This window comes from Bactrocera dorsalis, chromosome 2 (genome assembly GCF_023373825.1).
Source record: "Bactrocera dorsalis isolate Fly_Bdor chromosome 2, ASM2337382v1, whole genome shotgun sequence".
NCBI classification, from domain to species: domain Eukaryota; kingdom Metazoa; phylum Arthropoda; class Insecta; order Diptera; family Tephritidae; genus Bactrocera; species Bactrocera dorsalis.
The window spans coordinates 11,426,892-11,450,912 of record NC_064304.1 but is presented as its reverse complement, the minus strand read 5'-3'; the positions used below and the strand labels follow the sequence as shown (position 1 = coordinate 11,450,912).

General features: G+C 31.3%; 1 protein-coding gene across 48 annotated transcripts in view; it reads right to left on the bottom strand.

Moving 5' to 3' along the window:
- LOC105227540 (calcium-activated potassium channel slowpoke) overlaps nt 1-24,021 on the bottom strand; it is a 160,893-nt gene that overhangs the window by 57,413 nt on the left and 79,459 nt on the right. For 32 of the 48 annotated variants that reach the window (XM_049449586.1, XM_049449599.1, XM_049449603.1 and 29 more), the window contains one exon: nt 6,376-6,486. In XM_049449586.1, the coding sequence (XP_049305543.1) occupies nt 6,376-6,486 (111 nt within the window). Of the gene's footprint in view, nt 1-3,680; nt 3,787-6,375; nt 6,487-17,937; nt 18,030-24,021 lie in introns of all 48 variants that reach the window. The other 16 variants (XM_049449592.1, XM_049449610.1, XM_049449577.1 and 13 more) reach the window with 3 other exon arrangements.

Sequence of the window (24,021 nt, the reverse complement as noted above, 5' to 3'; positions counted from 1 at the left end):
TGAACGTGTGATCTCGCGAAATGGCTCAGTCAATTGGCTGCCTCGGTCGTGCGATTTGACGCCGTTAGACTATTAATGTGGGGCTACGTCAAGTCTATGATCTATGCTAACAAGCCAGCATCGATTGATGAACTTTGTACGAATATCGAATGTGAAATTGCAGCAGCAATCAAGTTCCATACATAATGGCATCGAATGCACCTTCACACAAATGAAGAATTTCATTGCTATCTCAAACGTTTTTGTTGTATTTAAAGAGATTTGTAAAACTCGGTATATAGACAAAGTTTTTTACTCTCTCTTAATCTTGGGTACAAGTCGCTAGAGTTATGTTTGCCAAGGAACTTCTATCACAAATCATCGCTCATCAAGATTTTTCTGCTTTGAACCAATTGAGGGCTTGCATAATCAATAAATTATTTAAATTTTAATTTTTTTGTAAATTCAGCATAGAATTTCCTTTCTAGATTTCGACCAAAAATAATTTACTAACAAAATTTTCTTACAAAATGCAAATGTTAGGCATAATATAATACAATATCATCGAATCGCTTTGCTTTCAAGGTAGTAAATACTTATTAATGGAATTATTATGATTTATATATAATAATATATAAGTATATAGTATTTATACTTCTTTTAATATAATAAACATAAATTATTATTATTATTATTATTGTATAACATAATAAACAATTTCAAAAATACAAATAAGTTTCGAACGGTATAATATAAAATAAGTTTAACTTTTTGTGTAAAAATTCTAAAGCTATTGAAAAACACATTCGCTGGAACTTACTTAAATCACGATTTAATAATTTCAGCCTAAATAAAATACAATGAAATTTTGTTATGAAATATACGAAAAATTATTTGCTAAAGAAACATAAAAGTATTGGTTTTAAGTATGAGTTAGTTGCAAAATGGGCATCTATAGAAGCTGTTTTTCTTTGGTATTAAAAAACTTGAACATTCGAAAAAAATTCATCTTAAATGCTACTATAAGTTGTACTACATACATATGTAGGTATATATATTGACTAAACGCACTAGTAACGGAATAAGAAATCGTTGGCAAAGACTTACTACTTGAAACTCTCAAAAAAGACAATATTGATTAAGGAAAAAACGTCATTCCAAATTGAAGCGGTGATGAGGAAAAATATTCTAGTGTGTGATGCAGCCTTTCAAAGTACAAAAGTACATAATAATGGGTAATAAAAGTACAAAATAGGAGTGAAAAGGAAAACAATGGAATTTCATATATACTTAATGTGTGAAAACCAAAACAGGCTGGAAATGAAATGCAAGGCTCAGCTACGAGCAAAGTCAAAGCTAAATTGCAATTACAAAGGAAAAAACGGACGTCAGCCGTAGATAATCAATCAAAATCAGTGGCCAGTTCAAAACAAACTAACAAACAGAAAGTACACGAAAGAACAAAACATCGAAAGGGAGCAAAAAAAAAGCGAGAAAAAGAAAGAAAAAATTGTTGTGGAACACAGCCAGTGGCTAAACCTTGGATGTATAAAAAATAAGATAATCATCAAAACAGAAATATTAAATTAAATATCAGATGAGTGGAATGGCGATGGTGGTGGGTGGTACACACTAAAAGAACAGAGCAGAGCAGAGGAAACGTACTATCGCCTTGAGAAAAGTTGTTGATCGGGGCAAAGTTAAGTGAGTTGAGTTGAAGGGCAGAAATAGTAGAAACATACCATTGCACATGTATGCATAAATGTTTAATGAATAGACCAATTTTTGGGTTTGGGTATATTGAATTTCAATATTAACCACAAATACATACATATGCAATTCTCAACACTTTTGGTGGTTCTAATTTGAGGTGGTTATGATAGCGTCTGACGATGATGTGATATGGGCAAAGATATTGACAGCTCACTATGGTCGTGGCATACTGATGGTGTGGGTGTAAATTGTTCTAAGGTGTTAATTACTAATGCTAAGTGATAGTTAGGCGCTGGGGTGAAGGCGACGAAAGGACACCCCAAAATATGCATGTTTACAAATTTATAATAAATGGTCCTATGCAGTCAAGGTATATAGTGGCCAGTGGTAATATAGAATAAGAAAAACAAATTTCTCGTGTCTGTTTTATTGCAGCCGATTGGAAGTTGCACCACAACAATGCCCGCTCGCACCGCTTTTCCCAACGCTTCCGCAGCCGCCTTACAGTCCAGATGTGGCCCGCCGGACTTTTTCGGTTTTCTCAAAAAGCCAATGAAAAGCAAGCATTTTGAGACGACAGCAGCATGCACCTGGGCTCTCAATGCTTGGAAATCGCGCTGGCAGCGCTGCACCGATACACAAGAAGCCTATTTTGAAAGTTTTTAAATCTTTGTAACGGTTGGTTCAATCCATTTTTTTAAATCGACTCAGTCCTATTACTTTCTGGACAAACCATGTATATAATTCATGTAGTCGCACAAGGCTTGCTAATTGGAGGCATAAATCGAATAGATAGTTTTACAAAGGGCACGGCAATTGCCCAAAAAATCCATTTTCTGTACAAACATGTCACCTTTTGGCGGGCATTAGTGCCTATTCACTGTTTTCGAAGGCTTTTCTTCACGTCTTACGAACGGTCATTAATGTCTAAATTGCCGCCTTTAAAGCGACTAAACCAACCCCACATGTTGATTTACTTGGGGCAGCACTTCCATAAACTTTTTGGAGTTTCCAGACAAACCCTATAGACCGTGTTCTTCAAGTCACATCTTTATACGCGCCAAATAGGAATATCTAGACGATTATGCTCGATAAGGATCCGTTTCAAATGCAAGAAGAGCTTGCATCAGCATTTGTAGTCACCCGCCATGCCATTTCGAAGCGATTACATGAGGCGGAAGTGATCCAGAAACAAGGCACTTATGGTCTTAATACCAGGAGAAGCGTGAAGTGAATAAGTGATTCTGCTGCATAACAACGCTCGGCCTCACGTTGCCAAATCGAAATGACATCGAAAAATGGCTTGATGCTTGGATAGCATCACAAGATGAACAGTTGTACCTTAATGGTACTCAAGCATTGCCAGAAAGATGGGAAAAAGGTATGTTTAGAGATGGGCAATACTTCGAATGGTTAATTTGTAAGCATTTCTTTACAATAAAATTGCATTTTCATTAAAAAAAAAACAGCGAGAACGTAGCTGGGCGAATTTTTTCCAAACATCTATATTTTTTTTTTAATTTTTTTAGGTTAGGTTTTAGATCAATTTCATAAACCACTTAGATATAGTCGTCTTCGTTAAAAATTTACCACTATTTAACTTTCACAATAATTCACCAGAACTTGACTACTCTATACCAATTGACTGCAATATGACCATGAAATATGCATTTATAGGGCGCAGTCTGTCTAGTGAACACACACACACAACCATACATTAAATCCATACACCCGTACATACACTCACAAACACGAAGGGAATCGAGAGCAAGCATTTAACCAATAACTGCCTGTTGTAGTTGTTGCTCGTTGCATTTTAAATTTGGTTTTCTAATAAAGTGGTAGAAACGGGTTGCGGCAGCAGGTGTACAGTAATTTGTTTTGGGGATATTTCAATTCACAATACGAAATTGCGGCTTTTTAGTATGCTCTCTTGGTTTGGTTTTGACTTTCTTTATATTTGTTGTTGTAGTTGTGTATATGTGTACCTTGACTCGCTCCAAATCGACGGCATTCATCATGGTGCCCTGAAAAAACGCCACCGTCGTATAGTGACGCTTCAGCAGACCTTCTAGCTCCAGATCAGGCTCCTTGCTATACACGGAGTTGATTGTGAATGTTTACAGTATTTTTGATTAATTGTTAGGTTAGACTGTAGTTACACTTCTTGCTATTGGTCAGTGTGTTAATTATTATATATTTATTTGCTGATTTTGTTATTATTATAGGGCAAACTTTCAGTAAAATTTAAAGAATTAATTGTAATAAAATAAAAATACTTATGAACTATAGTTGTAAACTTTTATTGTAACGTTATTTGTAGTTAGAGGATAACTAATCCTATATTGTGTAAATAAAAATTTAGTTTTCAATAATACAAATACAATACTGTGGAGAAAACAGTTGCAAACACTTTGTGGGTACATGGCTTACAGAAAGACCAGTTTAAATTTCATTTAAATGTATGTTTTTCGGCCTTATGGCTCAGTTTATACCGTCATGAGCTAAGAAACTCTTCTCATTTACACTGCCACCACCGTTTTCTGCATATGATTTGATGTTAGTCGTGACAGCAAAATACCAAATTATCTTTGATTAAGCTCTTCAAGGAGGAACGAAACTAGAAGTAAAATAGTAAACACTAGACATTCGATTGATTAAATTTGACTCGGAGTCCATTAAATTAGTATGCAGCGAGTTTGCTCCCATTTTTTGTTTCACTTTGTTGCACTTGAGGTTATTCCAACCGAGGCTTATAACAAGGATAAATTTGATCAAAAGGTATTGTAGAAATTATCTTACTTAACCAAGGCGAATAGCAAATCCATGACTTGATCTCATTTCTTACTTATGAAATATGCAACCATGATCTCCGTTCATATGTTAACAGACCAAACTAGTGCTTAACTGCTTTGATCTCCTCGTTTACATACTGTTATCAATACAAATACTAAACTAAAGTACCAAACAGCTGATTTTTATCAGCTGTGCTGAGTTGGTAACCAATCAAACAAATATTTTTCTGGTCAGCAAAGCTCTTTGAGGTTCTCTTTCTCGCTCATGGTTTTTTTCAGAAATATATTTCATGTGAGAAGGGTTCTTTGAGGCTCTTTCTTACTGAATTTAGTGAAATGCAAACCAACATGGAAATCATGATGATGTTTTAAAAATATTTTTCAGGTAAGAAAAACTTTCTGAAACTGAATATCCTCAATAATTGTTAAAAAAATTAGCCACCTCCACCTTTTCGCTGAAAACTGCACAGCAAAATGGGCGGGACGACTACTGACTGCAGAAGAATTTACTTATACAACCTTCGGGCAAAGCTCGGTAGGTAATGGCTCGTTGGGCAAACACCGATTACGATCACACTTTTCTACTGGGAAAGAAGGTTAGAAGTAAACACAGCTTGCGTAAAGGTATATCAGCTACCCGCAACCCTCTTAACATTTATACGGATGGCTCGAAAATGGAAGATGGAGTTAGGCATAATACAGCCTTTAAGTTGCCGGACCACTGCAGTATATTTCAAGCTTGTTCACTTGCAAGCTGATGTCTTTGCTATTGCTAAAGCCGCGGATCTGGCTTTTAATGCACTTGCAGGTCATTCCAGAGTCAACATCTACGTAGATAGCCAAGCAGCAACCAAGTCAGTAACCTCGTATCGAATATCAGCCAGAAGTGTTTTGGAAAGCAGGGTAGCAGTGGATAGTGTTGCCAGAAGCAAGCAACTTCGCTTCTACTGGGTGCTAGGCTACAAAGGCATCGAGGGCAAAGAAATATCGGATGAGATTGCCAAGAATGGTGTACGGCTAACACCCGAAAACGTGATCAACATTGGAAATGCAAAAAACTGCAAAAGTCATGTGAAAAACGGTAGATCGGAAGTAACCAAAATTTCTATTGGCACTCGATAGAAGAGACTGTAGTAAAATGGTCGAAATACTAACTTTTCACTGTCTGATGGTGTAATACACATCCGCAGAATGGGGCTGATAGATCGAGAAGACATCAGGGAAACAATGGAAAATCTTATGAGCACTTGTCCCACATTAGCAAGACTACACTGTAAGCATCTGGGATTCCCGCGGTATCATACACTGGAGGAGGTATCGGTAGTGGGGATAGAGTAGAGTCTGTTAAAATTCGCGTCAAGCGCAGGCATCCTGAAGGATTGGTACTCCTCATAGACTTAGTAGCTGAACTCCATCTGGTATCGCAAAGGACCAAAACTGGTTCATGCGTGGCTTATTGGCCTACCAGATTAACCTAACTCAAACTAACCTATTGCATAGTACATATGTGTGTATGTTTAAGCTCAACTCGCTGGCTGGGTATGGACGTTGGCTGTCTTTGGCTAAAAAGTTTAAGATGTTTGCAACGGTTTAATATAAATATTTATGTTTATTTATTATTTATTTAATTTTGGTATATAAATATAAAAAATAAAATAAAATATCAGAATCTATGTGAATAAGTATCTAATATGTAACTGCCCTTATCATTTATACTCAATATAAATAAATAATTTTCGAATGAGTTACTACCCGTCATATTTCATTCACTATATATAAATTAGTTTTATACATAAGACACACGTATATAAGCTTACATAAATATAAGCAAATAAATACTTAAGTGCACAACGACAGAGGCGAAAAAGAATTCAAAGAGGAGACTTACCGATGTAAAAATACCACCTCCACGTCCACATCTTCTCGATCTTCGTGCAGGAAATCCTTTAAGAAATGCGACACCGACTCGTACGTTATATGTCCGCAAACGACAATATGTCTATGAATTATTAATGGGCGTGTCAGCGGCAGCAAATACACAAGCACATGGTGCAGCATGTCATAATAAATCGCAATGACACAACAAGCAAATTGCGAAGAGCGCAAACGGCCGCGGCGGGAAGCAGTCGAACAACAGTCGAAAGTGCAGGCGTGCCGAGTCATGTGGATGACGCCGCATTGCAGTTGGGACCAGTCGTCAGCCAGACAGTCACACAAGCGCAGTTATGCAGTCACGTAGGTGTATATATATGTGTTTGTAGGCATTTTTGTGTGTGTGCGTGTGGAACAAACGATTTTGCATACGAAATGCAATTTTGTTCAATATTTGCGCGAACAGAATAAAAAAGAGAATTCGATTAGAAAATTTGGTATTGACAATGGCTCAAGAGTAAATATAGCATATTATATGTAGAACAGAAAGAAGTACATAAATATATTTCATACATATATATACTTGTAAATACATTAATGTTAATATATTTTTTATATGTGTGCATAGTTGAGTTGTAAACCATAGGTACGAGTAAATAAGTGTATACTGTGATATATATTAAATACTTATAAAATTGTAGTGTATATAATGCATTATCTTGTATATATATGGTATGTATGTATAAATTTACACTGATATATAGAATATAAATGAACAAGTTAATTTGTAGATAACTGTGTAAGGCGTCAGAGGGGAAATATATTTTTTTTGTAGGTTATATATTGTACATAGGTGTGTATGTATGTGTGTTTATTGTGTAGTTAACTGTAGTTAATATTAGTTGCTTAAATTTATTTTGTGTATTTTTGTTGTTATACAATGCTATTAAATATGTACAAATGCGTGTTATATGTTGAAGGCAGCTCCAAAAGTCTGTGTAGCGTGTGAAGGAGTACAGTGGCGTGCAGAAATATGATTTTCCATCATCCAACAATCAATTGGTTTAAAGAAAAATCACATGTCTACAAGCGCACTGCACAGCAATTAGTAGTTGTAGCAGTTTTTACAATATTCTAGTAGTTGCATGTGTTTGTATAAAGGCATATATGTACATATGTTTGCATGTATTTGATGTTTCTACACTTGTGTATGTGTGTGTGTTGTTTGTTTATTTGTATAAATTATAAAATTGTGTTTGTGTGTTCTTCGTTTATATAATTCAGTCTCAGCTTTGCTGTTTTTGTTATAGAAATTACATAAGTATATATTTAATGTATAAATTGCTAAATAAAAAGTCATTTGAAAAAATATAATAAAAATCAAGAAATAAACGAGCATTAAATTCGTCATAAGTTAAAATATTAATTAAATAAATATATTTTAGGGGCTCTCAAATCATATGATGAATAGAAAGAAAATGTTTATTTACTTGTTTTCAAAACAAAAATTTAGTTATTTAGTCTGCTACCCCAGAGTTTACTTTAGGAGGATACTTTAAATTAACACTAAACTACAGGTACAACATTTTGTAGGAGAATATACATATAAAGAAAAATAAAATTAAGTAATGTGCAAATGGTGGACAATTTAGAAATATATTTGTTTTATTTTAACTGGTTTAGAAATGCGCTAAGAGTTAGTTAGTCGATTGCCATCATATACTGAAGGCTAAAAACTCACAAATACTACAATTTTCTTCGTTATTTGGGTTAAGAAATTTTTACCAAGAAAGTATAATATGTTATTAATACAATCGAAATTCCAAAATTCCAAAATACCAACAAGTTACCTAAAATACAAAACATCGTATCATCCAAAAAATGGAAATTGAGGTTTTACTGCTTACGATCCACTACTTCATATTACATAGTAGCATAAAATTTTCAGCTTCCGCTGTGAGAAATAATTATTTTATAACCGCTTTATAATTATTTTATAACCACTGTTAACCATTTTATAACTAAAACTCAAATTTTCGTTTCAATATGAGTAGTGTTTATTATGTAGTTTTTCCTTCTCCTGTAAGCTTATGAAAAGTGATGCTAGGTTGTTTTGCATTTTAGGTCCCGATATATTTATTTTGCACTAAAATGATTTTCCATGTATTTCCAGTAGTACATAAAAAGATCCTTATTTCGGTGCTGGCTTGTGCAAAATGAGTTCTAACAATAAGTTTGCCCTCTCACTACAAAGCTCTATAAAAAGCTATAATATTTTAATAATAATTCTTAAAAAATAACTCAATAAATATTTTTTTTATTGCCGTGAATATTTTAGCAAATTTAATTTTTTGCAAACTTTCAGATTACGAAATTATTCATGAAAATATTAAATGTGCTCTTGTTTTTATGATTATGTCCAAAAAAATGCTCAGTCATGATTAGTGTTCTTCGCACGTTTTTCGCGCATGATATCCCTACTCTCAGCCTCCTTACCTAAAAAAATATGTGAAAAATTGTGAGGAGGTTTTAAGAAAAATCAATTAGTGGTTCATTTCAAGGAGATCACCGAGTTAAGGGCATATTTGATTTTATATTTTTATTTGAAAAGTTCAAGTTGATCCGCTATATAATAGCAGGTCCATAACTTCAAAAATAGGCCTACAGCTGTCACAGTGTATTTTAGAAATTTTTTTATCTCAAACTATTGCAGCGTGTTTGGCAAAATTTTGCATTAAGATTTTCAGGACAATTTTTTGATACATCTTGAAATATAGTCCAGTACTTATAACTGTAATACTATTTTGAATACTCGTTGTAGCGACTTAACTCAAAAATGTCTGTCCCTAAGGGTATGAAATATTTATTTGTTTATCATAATAGTGCAATTTGGTATTAACGGCTTTTTAAATCGATTTATATGCTCCCTAGTATCTTTACACCGAATGAAATTACCTTATATAAAGGAAATTAAATGCTTTAAAAGCTCGCCTTCTATAACCTCTATGTCTAATATGATATTTGTCCTTTCGGCTAATTTATATCGTTCGCTTTTTTTTAAACAAATTAATGAATTTATTGCATTAAATAAGTTCAATTATATTTCAAATTATTCACCATTTGCTTAAAGTTCTTTAAATATCATATTCTACAATTTCATTAACTATGTGGACATGCAAAACAGAAATTAAAACCATTTACACATACCAACTATAGGAAGAGTTAAACATTGAAATCATTGCAAAATGCTAAATAAATTAAAATACTCTCACACATTCATAGAGGCTACACAATTGCAGTGCTCACAACAACATGACCACTACACATGCCGCGTTGATGCCGCACGATGTGCTATGTTATGTAATGCTATGATATAATATGTTATGCAATGCTGTGTTATGTTATGTTAAGTTATGCTATGTGTTATGTTATGCTGTGCGATGTAAAGTTATGTTATGTTTTGTTATGTTAAGTTATGCTGTGTGTTATGTTATGCTGTGCTATGTTATGTTTTGTTATGTTATGCTATGGTATGTTATGTTATATTATGTTATGTTATGTTATGTTAAGTTATGATATGTTATGTTATGCTATACTATGTAACATGGTGTTAAGATATGTTAAGTATTGTGGATAAAATGACATGAATAGATGCAATTTATGCTTTTTTCTTCGAAAATTTATAACACTTTAAATTTCGCGCTACACACCAGCAAGCCACATGCAAATATAATATGATTATGAATTATGTATGCATAACTACTTTTTTTGCATTTATGTATTATGTACGTAAAATGTTATGCACAAAATAATGGTTAACGAATTGCATATGTCATGAGATGTTTTTTTTTTTGTAAACGTTTCACTTTCCTTTGCGAATATTATTGATGACGTAGTTAAAAGATGGATGATGTGATGGCTTGAGCGGGCCAACTAATGATTAATATAATTCGGCGATGAGTGAGGGGAATTTTTTTTATTCTTTTTGTTTTTTGTTTTACGCTGCTACACAACAATTAATTACAGTTTCCGTTTACTGATTTGCAATCTCAACGATGCGATGAGCGATAATGTGAGGTTATGAGTGTGGATGCATACTTATTTGATGACACATTTAAGCAATGGATGTTAGTGATTGATTCACCAGTGAACTCAAGCGGTCGCTATGAATGATTTATTTGATTTTTGTTTTATGGAATTTATGAAGATGTCAACAATTTCTATGGGCAATGCAATGTTTTCGGTTAGCGTTTTCAACTACTTTTTGTTATATATTTATGTGTGTTGGTGTGTGTGTTAAAAATGGACGCACTAATGCTCAGGCAGTGATTGCTTTAGCAAATACTACTTGCGTTCTTTATTGAGAAGGAAAAAGAAAAACCATACTTGAAAAATATAAATTCTTGTGTGTGCGCTTGTAACGAAATTGAATTGATATATGGTGATAGAAGGAATTTTCATAGCAATTAAATGTGGTTGTCAAAATTGCAAAACACAAATGTTGCTCGAGTCCAAACAACGAACGAACAAACTTAATTTTTTGCATACTTAGTTTTATACTCTTTTCTGTGTTTTTTTTTTTTGTTTTGGAAAATTGATGCCTGGCCACGCATTTCAGTCATGACTTTGTAATTACTTTATTGATACTAGTCATATTCGAAATATATTTACACTCTTTGAATATGACAGACTAGGCTTGATTTTATATTTTCTTACATACTTTTGATTCCTATAAAATATGAAAAAATATATTTATTTCGGTAATTAATGCTATAGGTTTGTAGTTGCATTGCTAGATGGATGATAGCGTGTGCGATTTGGTGGTGAAATTAAAACTAAAATTCGTATGAAGGATTCATGAAGTTGTGCGGGAAATTCAAGAATAGTGATGAGCTTGTCTGATCATTCTACATACATACATACAGTACTTTAATGGGTGAGTTACTCGTACTCATGGATATTCGTTGCGTTTGTATGACTGCTAACTAATGGCTAGTTTATCAATGCGGGTTTTTCATGAATTTAAAGTGAAGATTTTATAGGTTAGGTAGATATACTAACGCTGAGTTTTCAAGTTTAAAATTAATGTCAAATGTGCTGGATTTTTGAGATATTTTTGTTTTATTTCTGAGTAAGAATTTTACAATTTGGCATGATTCGCATGTAAAATTAATTACGAGCTGTACTCGTACCAAGTCGTGTTCGAAACTAAAGCTATAGAACTAAGAAAAGTAAAATGAGCGAAAAAAGTTATAATAACTGTATGGTAAGCCGTTCTGATCAAAATGAAGGGTAGAGCAAAAAAATCTCGAAAAATTGAGATCTTGCCTTTTTCTGATTACTAAACTTAAGGTATATTTAAGGCACACTTATGGGAAAGGAGATTAAAAGTTAAAAAGAAAAAAATGTCGAAAATTGAATAGAGCTACGCTTTAAAATTCAACACAGTTATGCTTGGAGAGGTCATTTAAAGTTAAAGAGAAAAAAATGTAGAAAATTCAGTATAACTATGCTTGGAGGAACATTAGAAGTTAAGGTGAAAAAATTTAGAAAATTCAACATAGCTAAGCTTGAGTTCTTATAACTCCTATTGAAGGTACGAAATTTGTATGAGACCAAAATGGGTTTTATTGAGCTGTCTTCTTTAGAAAAAACGAAAACATTGGCCAATGAGTCAAAGGTACTTGAAAACATTAACCTTGCTCATAACAAAAATAGTGAAGTTGCTGATTTTCAGTGAGATACCAGCTTCCTGGTTATAAGTTCCGCATTACTATTGATAGTGGCAGCTTTGGTTAGGAAGTATACGAAAGCACCTTTCAGCTTTCTTTATCACTCAAAAATTTTTGCAATTGTAGCAATTTTCTCGTAGTATTTATAACTCATTATTAATTAATATTTATTTCATACTTCTTAATCACTCACCAACACATTTGACATTTATTTTGCCACTATAACAAAATAACTACTTTTTCACTATAAACAAAATGCTTATCAAATATTACTGTGTACATGTATGCATATGTTGTTGTAGTTAAAAAAAAAATAAAATATTACAATAAAAATAATGTGTGCTCTACGCTTACTGCGTTTCGTCCTGCATTTACCTCAGCAAGTCCTATTATGCCTTTGTACTAAAGTAAACTAGCTTAAATATTGTTGCCTCTGCCTATAAAAACTTGTTTAATAAAAAAAAACTATATATTATATTATGTAGCTTATAGAAAACGGCGTAACTCCAAAAAACGAGATTTCCGTACAGACACACACAAAAGTTAGTACTCTTTATATTTAAAAAAATCAACATATTTTTGTATATTCAAAACCATTTTGGTAACGTTGACCACATAGAAAGCCAAAAGTTTATTGATGGCACTGCAGCAATCTCTTTCGTCATCTAAATAGTATACGAGGGCGCAGTTCGAGTGGACTGTTTTTGCTGCCAAGCCGCTTCATCACATCAGTAGTTTATGCATTTCTGCGTAAATATGCAGTTATTGGTGATTTTTGTTTAGTAGTTCGTAATTAAAAAAATCTTCCAGTTCGCGCAGAAATATAATATATTATAATATTTTATGTATGAAAAAAGTTTATTTAAGCAAAAAGCAAACTTATTCTGAAAACTTCAATGTGGAATTTTCATGATTTTTTAGGATTATTTTCGCATTGTTAATAATATTAGTATGTATGTTGTTGCTACACACCAAGAAGCACATGAAGTTTACTTTTTTAAATTAAATTTATGTATATGTGACTCGCTAATATTAATCACATTAGACAATTATATACGACAATAATTGCTTTATTTTAATTTACTATGATTTGTTGTTGTTGCTTGCGAAAACATTTAGTTAAAAGCAAAACATGTAAATGCAATAAACAGCTGGCCAATTTTCACACTACGCAAATGTATGCGTCAAAAAAGCTGATGATTTTGTTGTCATTTGGTGGAGACTAACAAAAAATTTGTTCGAAGAAATCTGACTTCACTAACCGATGTTATTCACTTTTTGGAAAAAAAAGAATATGCAAAGCAAACCACCCGTTGAAAAGCTGGAATTTTGTAATTTTTATACTTTCTTAGATGTCTACATAAAAGAAATACTTTGAACCCTCATACACATAGTACATGGCGACGAGCTGTGCGCTCATTTGTGGCCGAATTTTTCGAGAAGAAATTAGCTAAGGAGTTCCTTATATCCTTATATCACTTTGACAAGGTTGTGAATTTAGTAAAAAAAGGGTATATTATATTCGAATAATACAATATACTTCCTCCAAATAATGAATTTTTAACGATAAACAGGAAAAAAAACAATTCGCCATTTTGAATATAGTCGAGCGTTGAGATTATGAAATGACTTAATTAAACACTCGTTCGATCTCGAGATTGATATATCATCTGAACCGATTTGTTTACATTATCAACTATCCTTTACTGTTTATAAGCTTAAGGTCTAAGATTATTTTATCGGTTATTTAATCGGTTATTTAATCGGTTATTTAGTCGACAAACATGGTATATGCTAAACCATATGAATCAAAGTCTTGGTGGTAATAATCCCTGAATTGTTTTACAAACAGACAATGGAATATGGGACGCACATTGCACATGGCATTCGAATTTTAGTAGGAGTGTTAACAGGTAACTGTCGTATTGGCAGACACGCCAGCAGACGGTGAATACTATACAGCAACTCAGGAAGCTGCTAAGAGGTAGAAAAAGAAGTTGCTTAGAATATCTTCAACCAACGCAACTTTTCACCATATAAAATTTCTTGAATTGATGGAGTACAGAGATTTTAAAGACTTCGGGTCGTCTACTGTTATTAACCGTATCTCCTTGCATTCTTTAATTATTTTTTTTTTTTATTTCCAAAAAATGTTGAGACTAAAGGACAGGTAAAGCCATTTTTAAGAAACCCAACTTTATTTACTTGGCAGTGTCATGGAAAATCCCCATATAAAATTTCTTGAATTGTTGGAGTACAGGGTGGTTCAGAAAGAACAGGGTAGTGTGAGAAATTTTAAAGGCATTCAGCCTATCTACTTGTGTTCTTTCAAGGTTTTTCTTCCATTTCTGGAAAATTTTGGATCTAAAATATAGGTAATGCCATTTTAAGTAACCCGAATTTGTTAACTTACATATTTACAATTTGTTATAGATTTACTTCCATTACATCTATTCAAACTACTCGCGTAGATGGAATAAATACAAATTTTGGGGCTTTTTTACTATGAGGAAAAAGCTACTATTTTATTTTGGGATTCCCAACTAGTTAGTGCTAAAAAATGTTTGAAAGGTGTTTTGTTTAATAAAGATATGTTAAGAATTTTATAGATTTGTTTTTATGTTTTCATCAGCCAACTTCTGCCTGCTAATATATTTAAAAACAGAAAAATTTCAAATTTTTTATAACAAATTTGACGTTGGAAAACCGGACATCACAACCGATCTTAGGTTAAACTTTTCATCATTGTACGCACAAAATTTCTTAATTGATTTCATTTATGTTAATTTACGTTCAATATTTATAAATAGATATTAATACATACTCTTTTACTTTTTTCTTAATCAAGTATATTTCTTAAAAATGTAGCTTTTCAAAACACACTCGTTCCTAAAACGGGTTTCAATTTGTTAACGTATGTATGGTACACTCCTAACGAAAAAAAAAATCTGCTAAAAATCAAATAAATTACTGTATACGACATTTTATTTTTTATTTTTTTTGGTCTGGTAATACTATTTTTTGTTAGTCTTCGAATAATGCGATGAATTGAGAGCGAGCGAGTTTAAAAAGTGGTCAGAGTAGAGAATTATGTTAGTTGTTAGTAGAAAGAATTACAGAGAGGTAAAATGAGTTCACTGCAAATGAAAGTAAAACAATTTCGAAAGATACAATTTGTTATGTTTACATCAAAATAATGAAAATTCAAAAGTCGAAATCTAAATCGATAAGAAAGTATGGGTAGTGAAATGGAAATTCACAATCGAATTTGTAAGTCGAATAAGAAATTGATTGATATTGGAGAAAAAGTTCAATTCATCAGATTATTACAATTAATACACGCTAACAATTACATACAACTTGACGACAGTACTTATTACGATTAATTGAAAAAAATATACACACAATAAACACCAAACGCCAATTAAATTTCAATTTAGGTTTATATATATATATATATTTGTTTGTTTTTGTTTCTGCTTTTTTTTGTTTTTTTGTTTAATTACATTTGTTTAGTTTAATTACAATCCAAATGTTTTAAAAGATAGGAAGAGAATAGACAGAGAAATCGGTATTTGATAATGAAGTTACGACGTATAGTTACGGAAAAAGGAAAAAGAAAAATCAGAACCAAATCGTAAATGCTTTATAAAAACGTTTGAGCCAATATGGCATCACTATTTATGCAAACTATAGACGACTGATTTTGTTTTTTTTTTTTTTGATCGAGTTTTTACTATGCAACATAAAAATTGTTCGAAATTTTAGAGAAATTTTTTCTGTTTTACAATAGATAATTACAATAATAATAACAACACAACAAACACAAAGCGTGCAACATGAGAAATGAGCGCTTTAATCCGAAACTGCTGGAATGATTTAAAAAAAAAAGTAATTAAAAAAATATAATAAATAAATAAAAAAAAATTAACAAAAAAAATAATAAAATTAATGAAAATAAATTCTTGACTAACCAAGAAGTTATAGGACATAATTGAAGTATTTAAGTACATTTTAAGGGTACTTATGCAATTTTCGGTATTTAAGAAAATAAAAAAAACAAACAGAGATTCACTTCGATTTTCAGTACTTGAGAAAATTGAAAAAAAAATCGAAAAGAAATTGACTTCAGTCTTTTAATTTGAAAAAAAAATTTAAATTTATTGGAGGTTGTGTGCAGGTACTAATTAAAATTACACCCTTTCTTCGAGTGCAAATACGGAATTTTGAAATAAAATAATCTTTTTTTTGAGTGCAAATATGGAATTTTGAAATAAAATAATAAAAAAAACAAGAATATTAGTAAAAATTGTAATTAACTAAGACGTTTAATAATGAATGTATCAACATGGTGTAATTTCATTTAATACCCATTAAGGTAAGTAAGGCCTTTTAAGCAGGATCAGGCAGGATAGGGTAGCGTTTAAGAATTTTTAATTTTAAAGTCTGTTCGAATTAATTAAGTATTTTATAATTTTGTTTAAATAAAAATAATTTATGTATAACCAATATTTTTAGTATTTTTTTTTTAATTTATGTTTATGAAATTTATTTTAAATAATTTTCGATTTTTTTTAATAATTTTTGATGCTGTTTTAATAATTTTGGAATTTTTTTTTTTAAATAATTTTCGAATTTTTTTAATAATTCTTTTTTTATTATTTTTGTTTCAATTTTCATATATTCATAATTGGACTGTGAGTTGTTATTGTTTTTCTTTCTTTTTTTGTTTATTTTTTGTTTTTGGTTTGTAAGTGTTGTGGTGAAATGTGCGTGGGCTAATTTGTTTGCCACCAGTGTGTTCGTTGCATGTCGCTGTCATATATGCTGTGTATTGTGTGGCGGAAGTCGCTGTTGGGTGTTGGACAGGTGCGTGGCTAGTTGGGCTGCGTGCAGGGGCTTGTGATGTGATGGTTCTGTGCGGTTTTTCTTAACATCGCCAATGAGTTTCCTACACTTTTTTCGGCATTTATGCAATTTTTCATTGTGTGCGCATGCATGTATGGAGTGTGGGTGGGCGGTTAAAGGACTTTCGGTGCGTTGGTAGAGTGATGGTGTTGGTAGCTGGATTTTAGTTTTTGTAAATTTTCAATATTTTTTTGTCTGATTGTTGGAGTTGGGCTAATTTGATAATGTTTATTTAGGTATTGCATTTTTGCTGTGATTTTCTAATGTTTTCCAAATGTTTGGTGTGTGATTGCTAATTTGCATTGCATTAAAAATCAAAATAAAATTTCATACATTTTTTTCTTTGAAGCAAACAAAAAAATTGCATTGGTTCATTTATTGTAGTACAATATTTTTTTTTTTTTGATTTTTTTTTAAATACTTTGCTTAGAGTGATTTGATTTGCATAATTTTTAGGTGAAATAAATTATTCGAAATAGCAAAATTTGATTTGTTTGTATGGATGAGCGGCAAAGGAAAACGAAAACACACTTAAAATAAAGTAATGGAATTTTAGTAGTTAGTTTAAAACACTTATCATAAAGTGTTAAATTTTATTTTTTGTAAAAAGTATTTTTTCAGCCTTAAACGCTGTTTGTTTTTCGTTACACACGCGTTTACGCTATTTAAATGGGATATTTTTTTAGTAGTTTTTTTTATTTTTTTCTTGCAGAAATTTCATTTTGATTTGGTGTTTATTTGCTAAGATTTACTTATATAATTAAAAGAAAAAATTAATATTTTTTTCATAGTTTAAAGCTAATTGATAATTTCTATAATTAAAAATAAATTTAATTTAATTTTGACGCTAGTTGTAGCTATTTCGTATTTTAGTTGATCGTTTTCGCTATGAACGATTTATAAACGTAAAAGTTGTTTGTTTGTTAAAATTGTCTCACCTTCGACCCTTTTCATTTTTTAACGTGCCCCCATATTTGGCTCTTGTTCCAATCAAGTCTATTATCTCAGGTATACAACTTGCAAAAATCGCCTGTGTTCAGTGTGAGAAATGAATTGATAGTGAAGAGTTTGAATAAATTATTTCTTTCATTAGTTTTTATTTTTGGATATTTTTTGTTAGTTTTGTTTTAACGCTGGACGCTGAAAACGAAATTTTATTTGTTTATTCGTTTTTTTTATTATTTTTTGGAATATTTAGCTTGCTGGTTTTGTAAACGTGCTACATATGGAACCCAGTACTACTGGCAGCGCTTGACGTCCCTAGCTAATTTGCAGATTTTTAATATTTGATAAATTAATTTTATTATATTTTTCGTTCTGGATGTGAAAGCAATGTGTACAAATGTTCAGTTTTATATTTTTAATTCTATTTTTTTTTTCTACATAAATGTAAATAAAATATAATTTAGTTGTATTTTAATAATTATTTTCAACAATAAAACCATTTTTCCTTTTTAGTTTCGCATAAAAAAAAAAAACGTATAAAAAAAATTATTTTGCGGAACACAGTCTGTGAAGTTGACTTTTAGCCGTTTGGATACATACAGTTGGCTTAGACCGTGTTCACACGAGAACTATTTTGTCACACGAACGGGTTTTCTGTACGCCAGCTGTTGACTAAAAAAGAGGAAGGGACCATAGCGAATGTGCTCAGGTGGCTCGCTTTTTGTGCTTGTTCACTGTTTTCAACAATTAGAGGAATTTGGAAATTTCATAACTCGTGATCCTGGACTTGTGCTGCGCCTGTAAACATAATGGGCAACACCAGACGAGAATTACATTGCTCCATAATGAGCAACAAGAGTCTTCACGTGAACTATTTAAAATGTCACTTCGAATAAATCAGCAATCAGATGATATAAAGATCATTTATTTAGTTCAAATAAATAGTTTTGAGGAAAGCAAATTTGGCAAACAAATATATTTTACCAAAGAGATAGTGATTATAAGCATATTACTTCGTCAATTGTCGGAGTATTTTATAATACGAAGGAAAGTGCTCTAAAGGGAACCAGAATGAAACGATTTGCACTTCTGTTGTGAAATTTTGATATATGAAATATGGTTTATATTTTGCACTTTTTGGTCTTTGGGAAGAAGTAATAAACATATCATCAAGTCAGAAGTACCGAGACTGCAATATATTGTAAAAATTAGCGTGGAGACTTAAACAGACATACAACCAGTGAAAACTCATAAGACTTTGGCATTTAGGTTTGCAGATTCGCTCTTACGAAGCTCATAGAAACACAATTATCCGGTAACCGGTAACTTAACCGATAATAATAATTATCAATACATTGTAAGAATTAGCGTGAAAGCTAAAACATACATGCCGTCCAACCCATATCACTTTTGCGGTTCGATTTGCCGATTCAATCGAAACGAAACTCATAGTAACCGAAGTTTCTGGTAGCGCTTTTTTGTAACTAACCGGTAACTTAACCGTTAATAATAATTATCATAACAAATATTAAGAACTTTTAACACTGAACACATTGCTTGAATTTTTTCATATCACTTTTTAAGAAAATATTGACCATTTACAACTAATATCACCTGGTATTAAAGGCCTTCGCTCTGTTCAAAGCAACGCAGTGAGTGAAACTTTATTTGTTTTCTTCTTCAGACAGCTTACGAATTTATACCAAAATTGAACAAATGTGTATTATTTACATAAATTGGTATATACTTTATAATGAGTTATTGTAGTGTAACGCTAACAAAATAATAATAATAATCATAAAACTGTTTAATTATAAAATTCGAATGAAAATGAAATTTTCAAGTAAAATCGAACTCAACAACGGAATTACTGTGATTAGTTATACCTACATAAACGAGTAGTTCAAAAGAGTAAGTATGTAAATCCAACAGTTTTCAGAGTACAAGTCAATAACAAATTTCGATTCGTAACAGTGTAGTTTTCGTTTAAGATTTTTTTGTTAAGCTAATGGCTAATTTTTGCATAGAGGCTTTGATTTCTTGGGGGAATGTGTTTTAGAGCTAACAAAACATTCGAACTATAACAGGTTTTGAATATAGTTGTATAATTGCGAGTATATTTTCATTTAGACATATTTACAACGGCGTTTAAAAAACAACAAATTTGTGGCTGCTAAAATATATGGTAGAAATTTTAACTTGTATACCAACAACCTACTACAAATCTTCTAATTACTGCTCTATAAATTCTGCTTAAGATTGCCGAAAGCTAAAAGGTATATTCACCTACCAATACATATATGTATATATAAAATAATATTAATTTATATACTATATTATGTTTCTTAAACCTCAAGTTTGATAAAAAACTAAGCTCGTTTTCTAAAACAACACTACCCTAACGACAATGACGGTAAACAGTGGAGTGTGGCATAAACAACTAAAACAGGGTGCACTTTACTTATGGGTGAATGTGCGCTTGGCTATAATGATTGCTTTAAATGACCTAGTCAAATATAACATTGTGAATAATTCTAGAAAAAATTAACATTTTGGTGGAGTTAATTGAGCAGGGATCGTATAGGAGTTTGGGGATATAAGAGGGTATTCTTAATGATGACATTGTATGATTGGGCATAGTTGCTTGAAATTTTTGCTAGAGACAGTTGTAAAAAAATCTGTAGCTTTCATCAACATGTTGTTGTTGTCTTTTATAATATATTATATCGTAAGCTAAATAAAATAATTTTTGTTAACTTTTCACCTGACTTTTTCTATGCGTGGCTGCGGCATACAGTACGAGCGAACGAACGAACGAACGAGAACGAACGAATGAACGAACGGTGCAAGCAATAAAATTGAACTCATTAAAAATATTTTATCAATAATAATTTGTACACTATTTTTTGTTTTGCTTTTTTTATTATTAATTTACAAGAAAAATATATACGCTATAAATTATTGCTAAATATGTAAGTATATATTTGAACGGTGTAATACGACTGCGTTAAGTAATAGTATGCAAAGCTACAGCATCATCAAACTCTAAAAAAACTTGTGAAATTGTTGTACTTATACTCAAGGAATTGTGAGAGGGAAAATTATTTAACAAAAAAAAGAATCGTATATATATTTTTTTCATTAAAAAAAATAAGCAAAATAAAGGCAGTTTATATAAAATCGGGTACTTTAACAAATCGCACTAAAATCGGGCAAAAGCACAGCGTTAAAATTCGTATAAAATCGTTAAGTACAAAATCAAATGCAAAAATTAGTTTTTAAGAAAAAAAATAAATGAAAGTAAAAAAAATGTAAATTGTGTTTTTATGATTCTTAAAAATATTATCTCATTAATGTATTTATAAAATTTCAATTTTAGCTTTAATATAGTTTTGATTTCTTTCTTTCTCGCTGCGTTCTCATGGCAAAAATTGTCGATTTTCTTATCATCTTTGCTAGAAGTTGTTTGTTTCAGAGCGTGTACGAGTACGAGTGTTGTTAGTACGGACGAGAAGCGTTAATGTTGTACTGATTTTTTGTGGATAATACAGAAACTAAGTTGCTATTTTATGTAATAAATAAGTGTATGACTTCATCAAATGGCTAGCTATAAATTATTTTGTTTGAACTCTGAAAAATTCTATACATGTTTTTCCTTTTAACTATAGCTGAATGAAGAGAAGTATGTTTATTAAGAATATTAGTACATATGTATATTTATCTCAATGACATTCTCCTATGGAAGACTTATTAAGGTAATTTTGTTATTTTTTTTTTGGAAAATAAAATTTCAAAAATCTATTTTTATTTGTATATACATATGTCTATCAAATGTCCATATACATATTTGGGAATATGCTGTGAAAGTTTAAGGCTTAAAGTTTAAAGATCCATCAAATAGTTTTGGCGAAGTAAACTTTGACTTTAAACGCATTTTTCTCGAAACGCTTTTTTCGGAGCCGGTGGGAAAAATTTCTTGGAAACGGTTTAACCGATTTAGGTTAGGAGCCGCTTTTTTCGGAGCCGGTGGGAAAAATTTCTTGGAAACGGTTTAACCGATTTAGTTAAAATTTTCACAAATATTATTTTCAAAATGTTTCAAGTAAAAATCAAAGAATTAAGATTTTTTAGGTATCTCAGAAGTTTAATTAATCCTCTACAAAACTACTTTATTTTTGAAAGTCGCCATTTTGTCCAGAATCAAAATTTTAAATCCTGCGATTCATCTAATAATAAGAAGATTCTTAGTTTATAGTTTTGGAAAGATAATTTGAAGTAGGGGTCAACGCAATTAATTTTTTTCAAACTGAATCGCTGATTATTAGAGTAAATGTAAATGAACATTGATTTTAATTTATTAATTAAAATGTCGCTTAAAAATTCACAAACAAAGTTTTTTTTACTGCAAGTGGAATAATTCTTTAAAGATATGGGCACAAATTTAAAAAAAAAATCGATTTTTCACTAAGCAGAGATTTCAGAGATTTTCTCTCTCATTTCACACCAATTCAGTTTTCGAAGGGTGCTTGGATATACGAATTATGCTGAGTGAGTGGTCAGACACTACAAATCGTAGGTTATGGCAAAGCTAACGAAAAACCATTATGTTTATCAAGCTCAGGCAGTATGAAAATAAAATAAAATGAAATAAAGTGAAAGCTTTATTAAAAGGAGTAACATGTGTTTACGGGTTTTAAAAAATAGCATTTTTTTCATTGTCGTATTAAATTCGACAATAGCTCTAGAACACGGCATTGAGAACTTGTACCCTCGAGGCTAGCTAGGCCAACTGCGCCGTTTTTAAACGCGTTTTTCTTCAGAACTATTCCGCCCATCTTCATGCAATTTTTAACAGGTCTTTCACAGTTTATGGACAAAGAATTTTTTTTATTTCTAAAAAAAAAAAAAAATAACTTCAATTCCAACTATTTCAACAAACAAATTCCGAGAAGTTTTCACTGAAATTTTCATTTTTTGTGAAAATATCTGCCAAAAATCAAATTTTCAGTTTTTTCCTCCGTCCAAGTTTTTAGTTAAGGTTTTAACTAAAACACGTATTATTTTCACTTTAGTTGATACTGTAAGAAGTTATCCTGCAAAGGCGGGTGCATCTTTTTTCTGAGGAGCCACCGGAAATGCCGTCGCAATAGCTGGTTTGAAATATTTTTACCAAACATTTCAGATTTTTTGTTTTTAATAAAATATTTCATTTCATTCAACATCTGAATTGTTGAAAAAAGACTGTTTTTACCCAAGCAAGGCCATGTCATCTCTTAAGGGGACAATTCCATTAACAGTGTTCATTGGCCGGTCCCAAATTTTTTTGATTTTTGTTTTTGTTTATTAAGAAAAAGTGGACAAATCCACTACCCAGGAAAGCCAATGTCCGCTTATGGACGATTTCACATTGTTTTTACATTGTTTTAAACTTTATTATTGACAACTTCTTATATTCTCCGATTTTTCTTTTAATGCCAACTGTTTGCTAGAACTCAAGCGCTAGAAGTTTTCGCATGTAAAATAAGCATTTGTAGCTGGGTGTTTGAAAGTATATTTTTCGCGTTTTTGTAATATTTTAGTGCGCAAAATTATTATGATAATTTTTAGTAAAAAACACAACAAATTAAATTTAAAAAGAGATGCATATATATAAATAAGAGATGAAATAAATGGTGTAACTGCAGTGTTGCCATATTTGAATGCTTTCCCTAATAATGGTTGTCTCACCGGATAACGAATTTGTATTTTTATTTGTTTATCTTTATTTTTGCGTGCTTTTACTGAACTACAAATTAATTCCTAAGCAAAAATAAATTAAAATTAATTAAAAAAATGTTGATGGATATACATATATTCTAACTTTTTAAATAATAGCGAAGTGTTGGTGTATGTATGCATAGTTATATTTGGAATAATAAGCATTTGTATGTAGTATGTTGTGTGGAATTGAAAATAGCAATAAAATTGCACTTTGCATATATAAAGCGTGTTTAGGATAACGCAAGTTGGGCACGAATAGTTATTAACAAATAGTTTCTGGTGGATGAAAACATTTAGAAAGCAAATGCATGTTTACA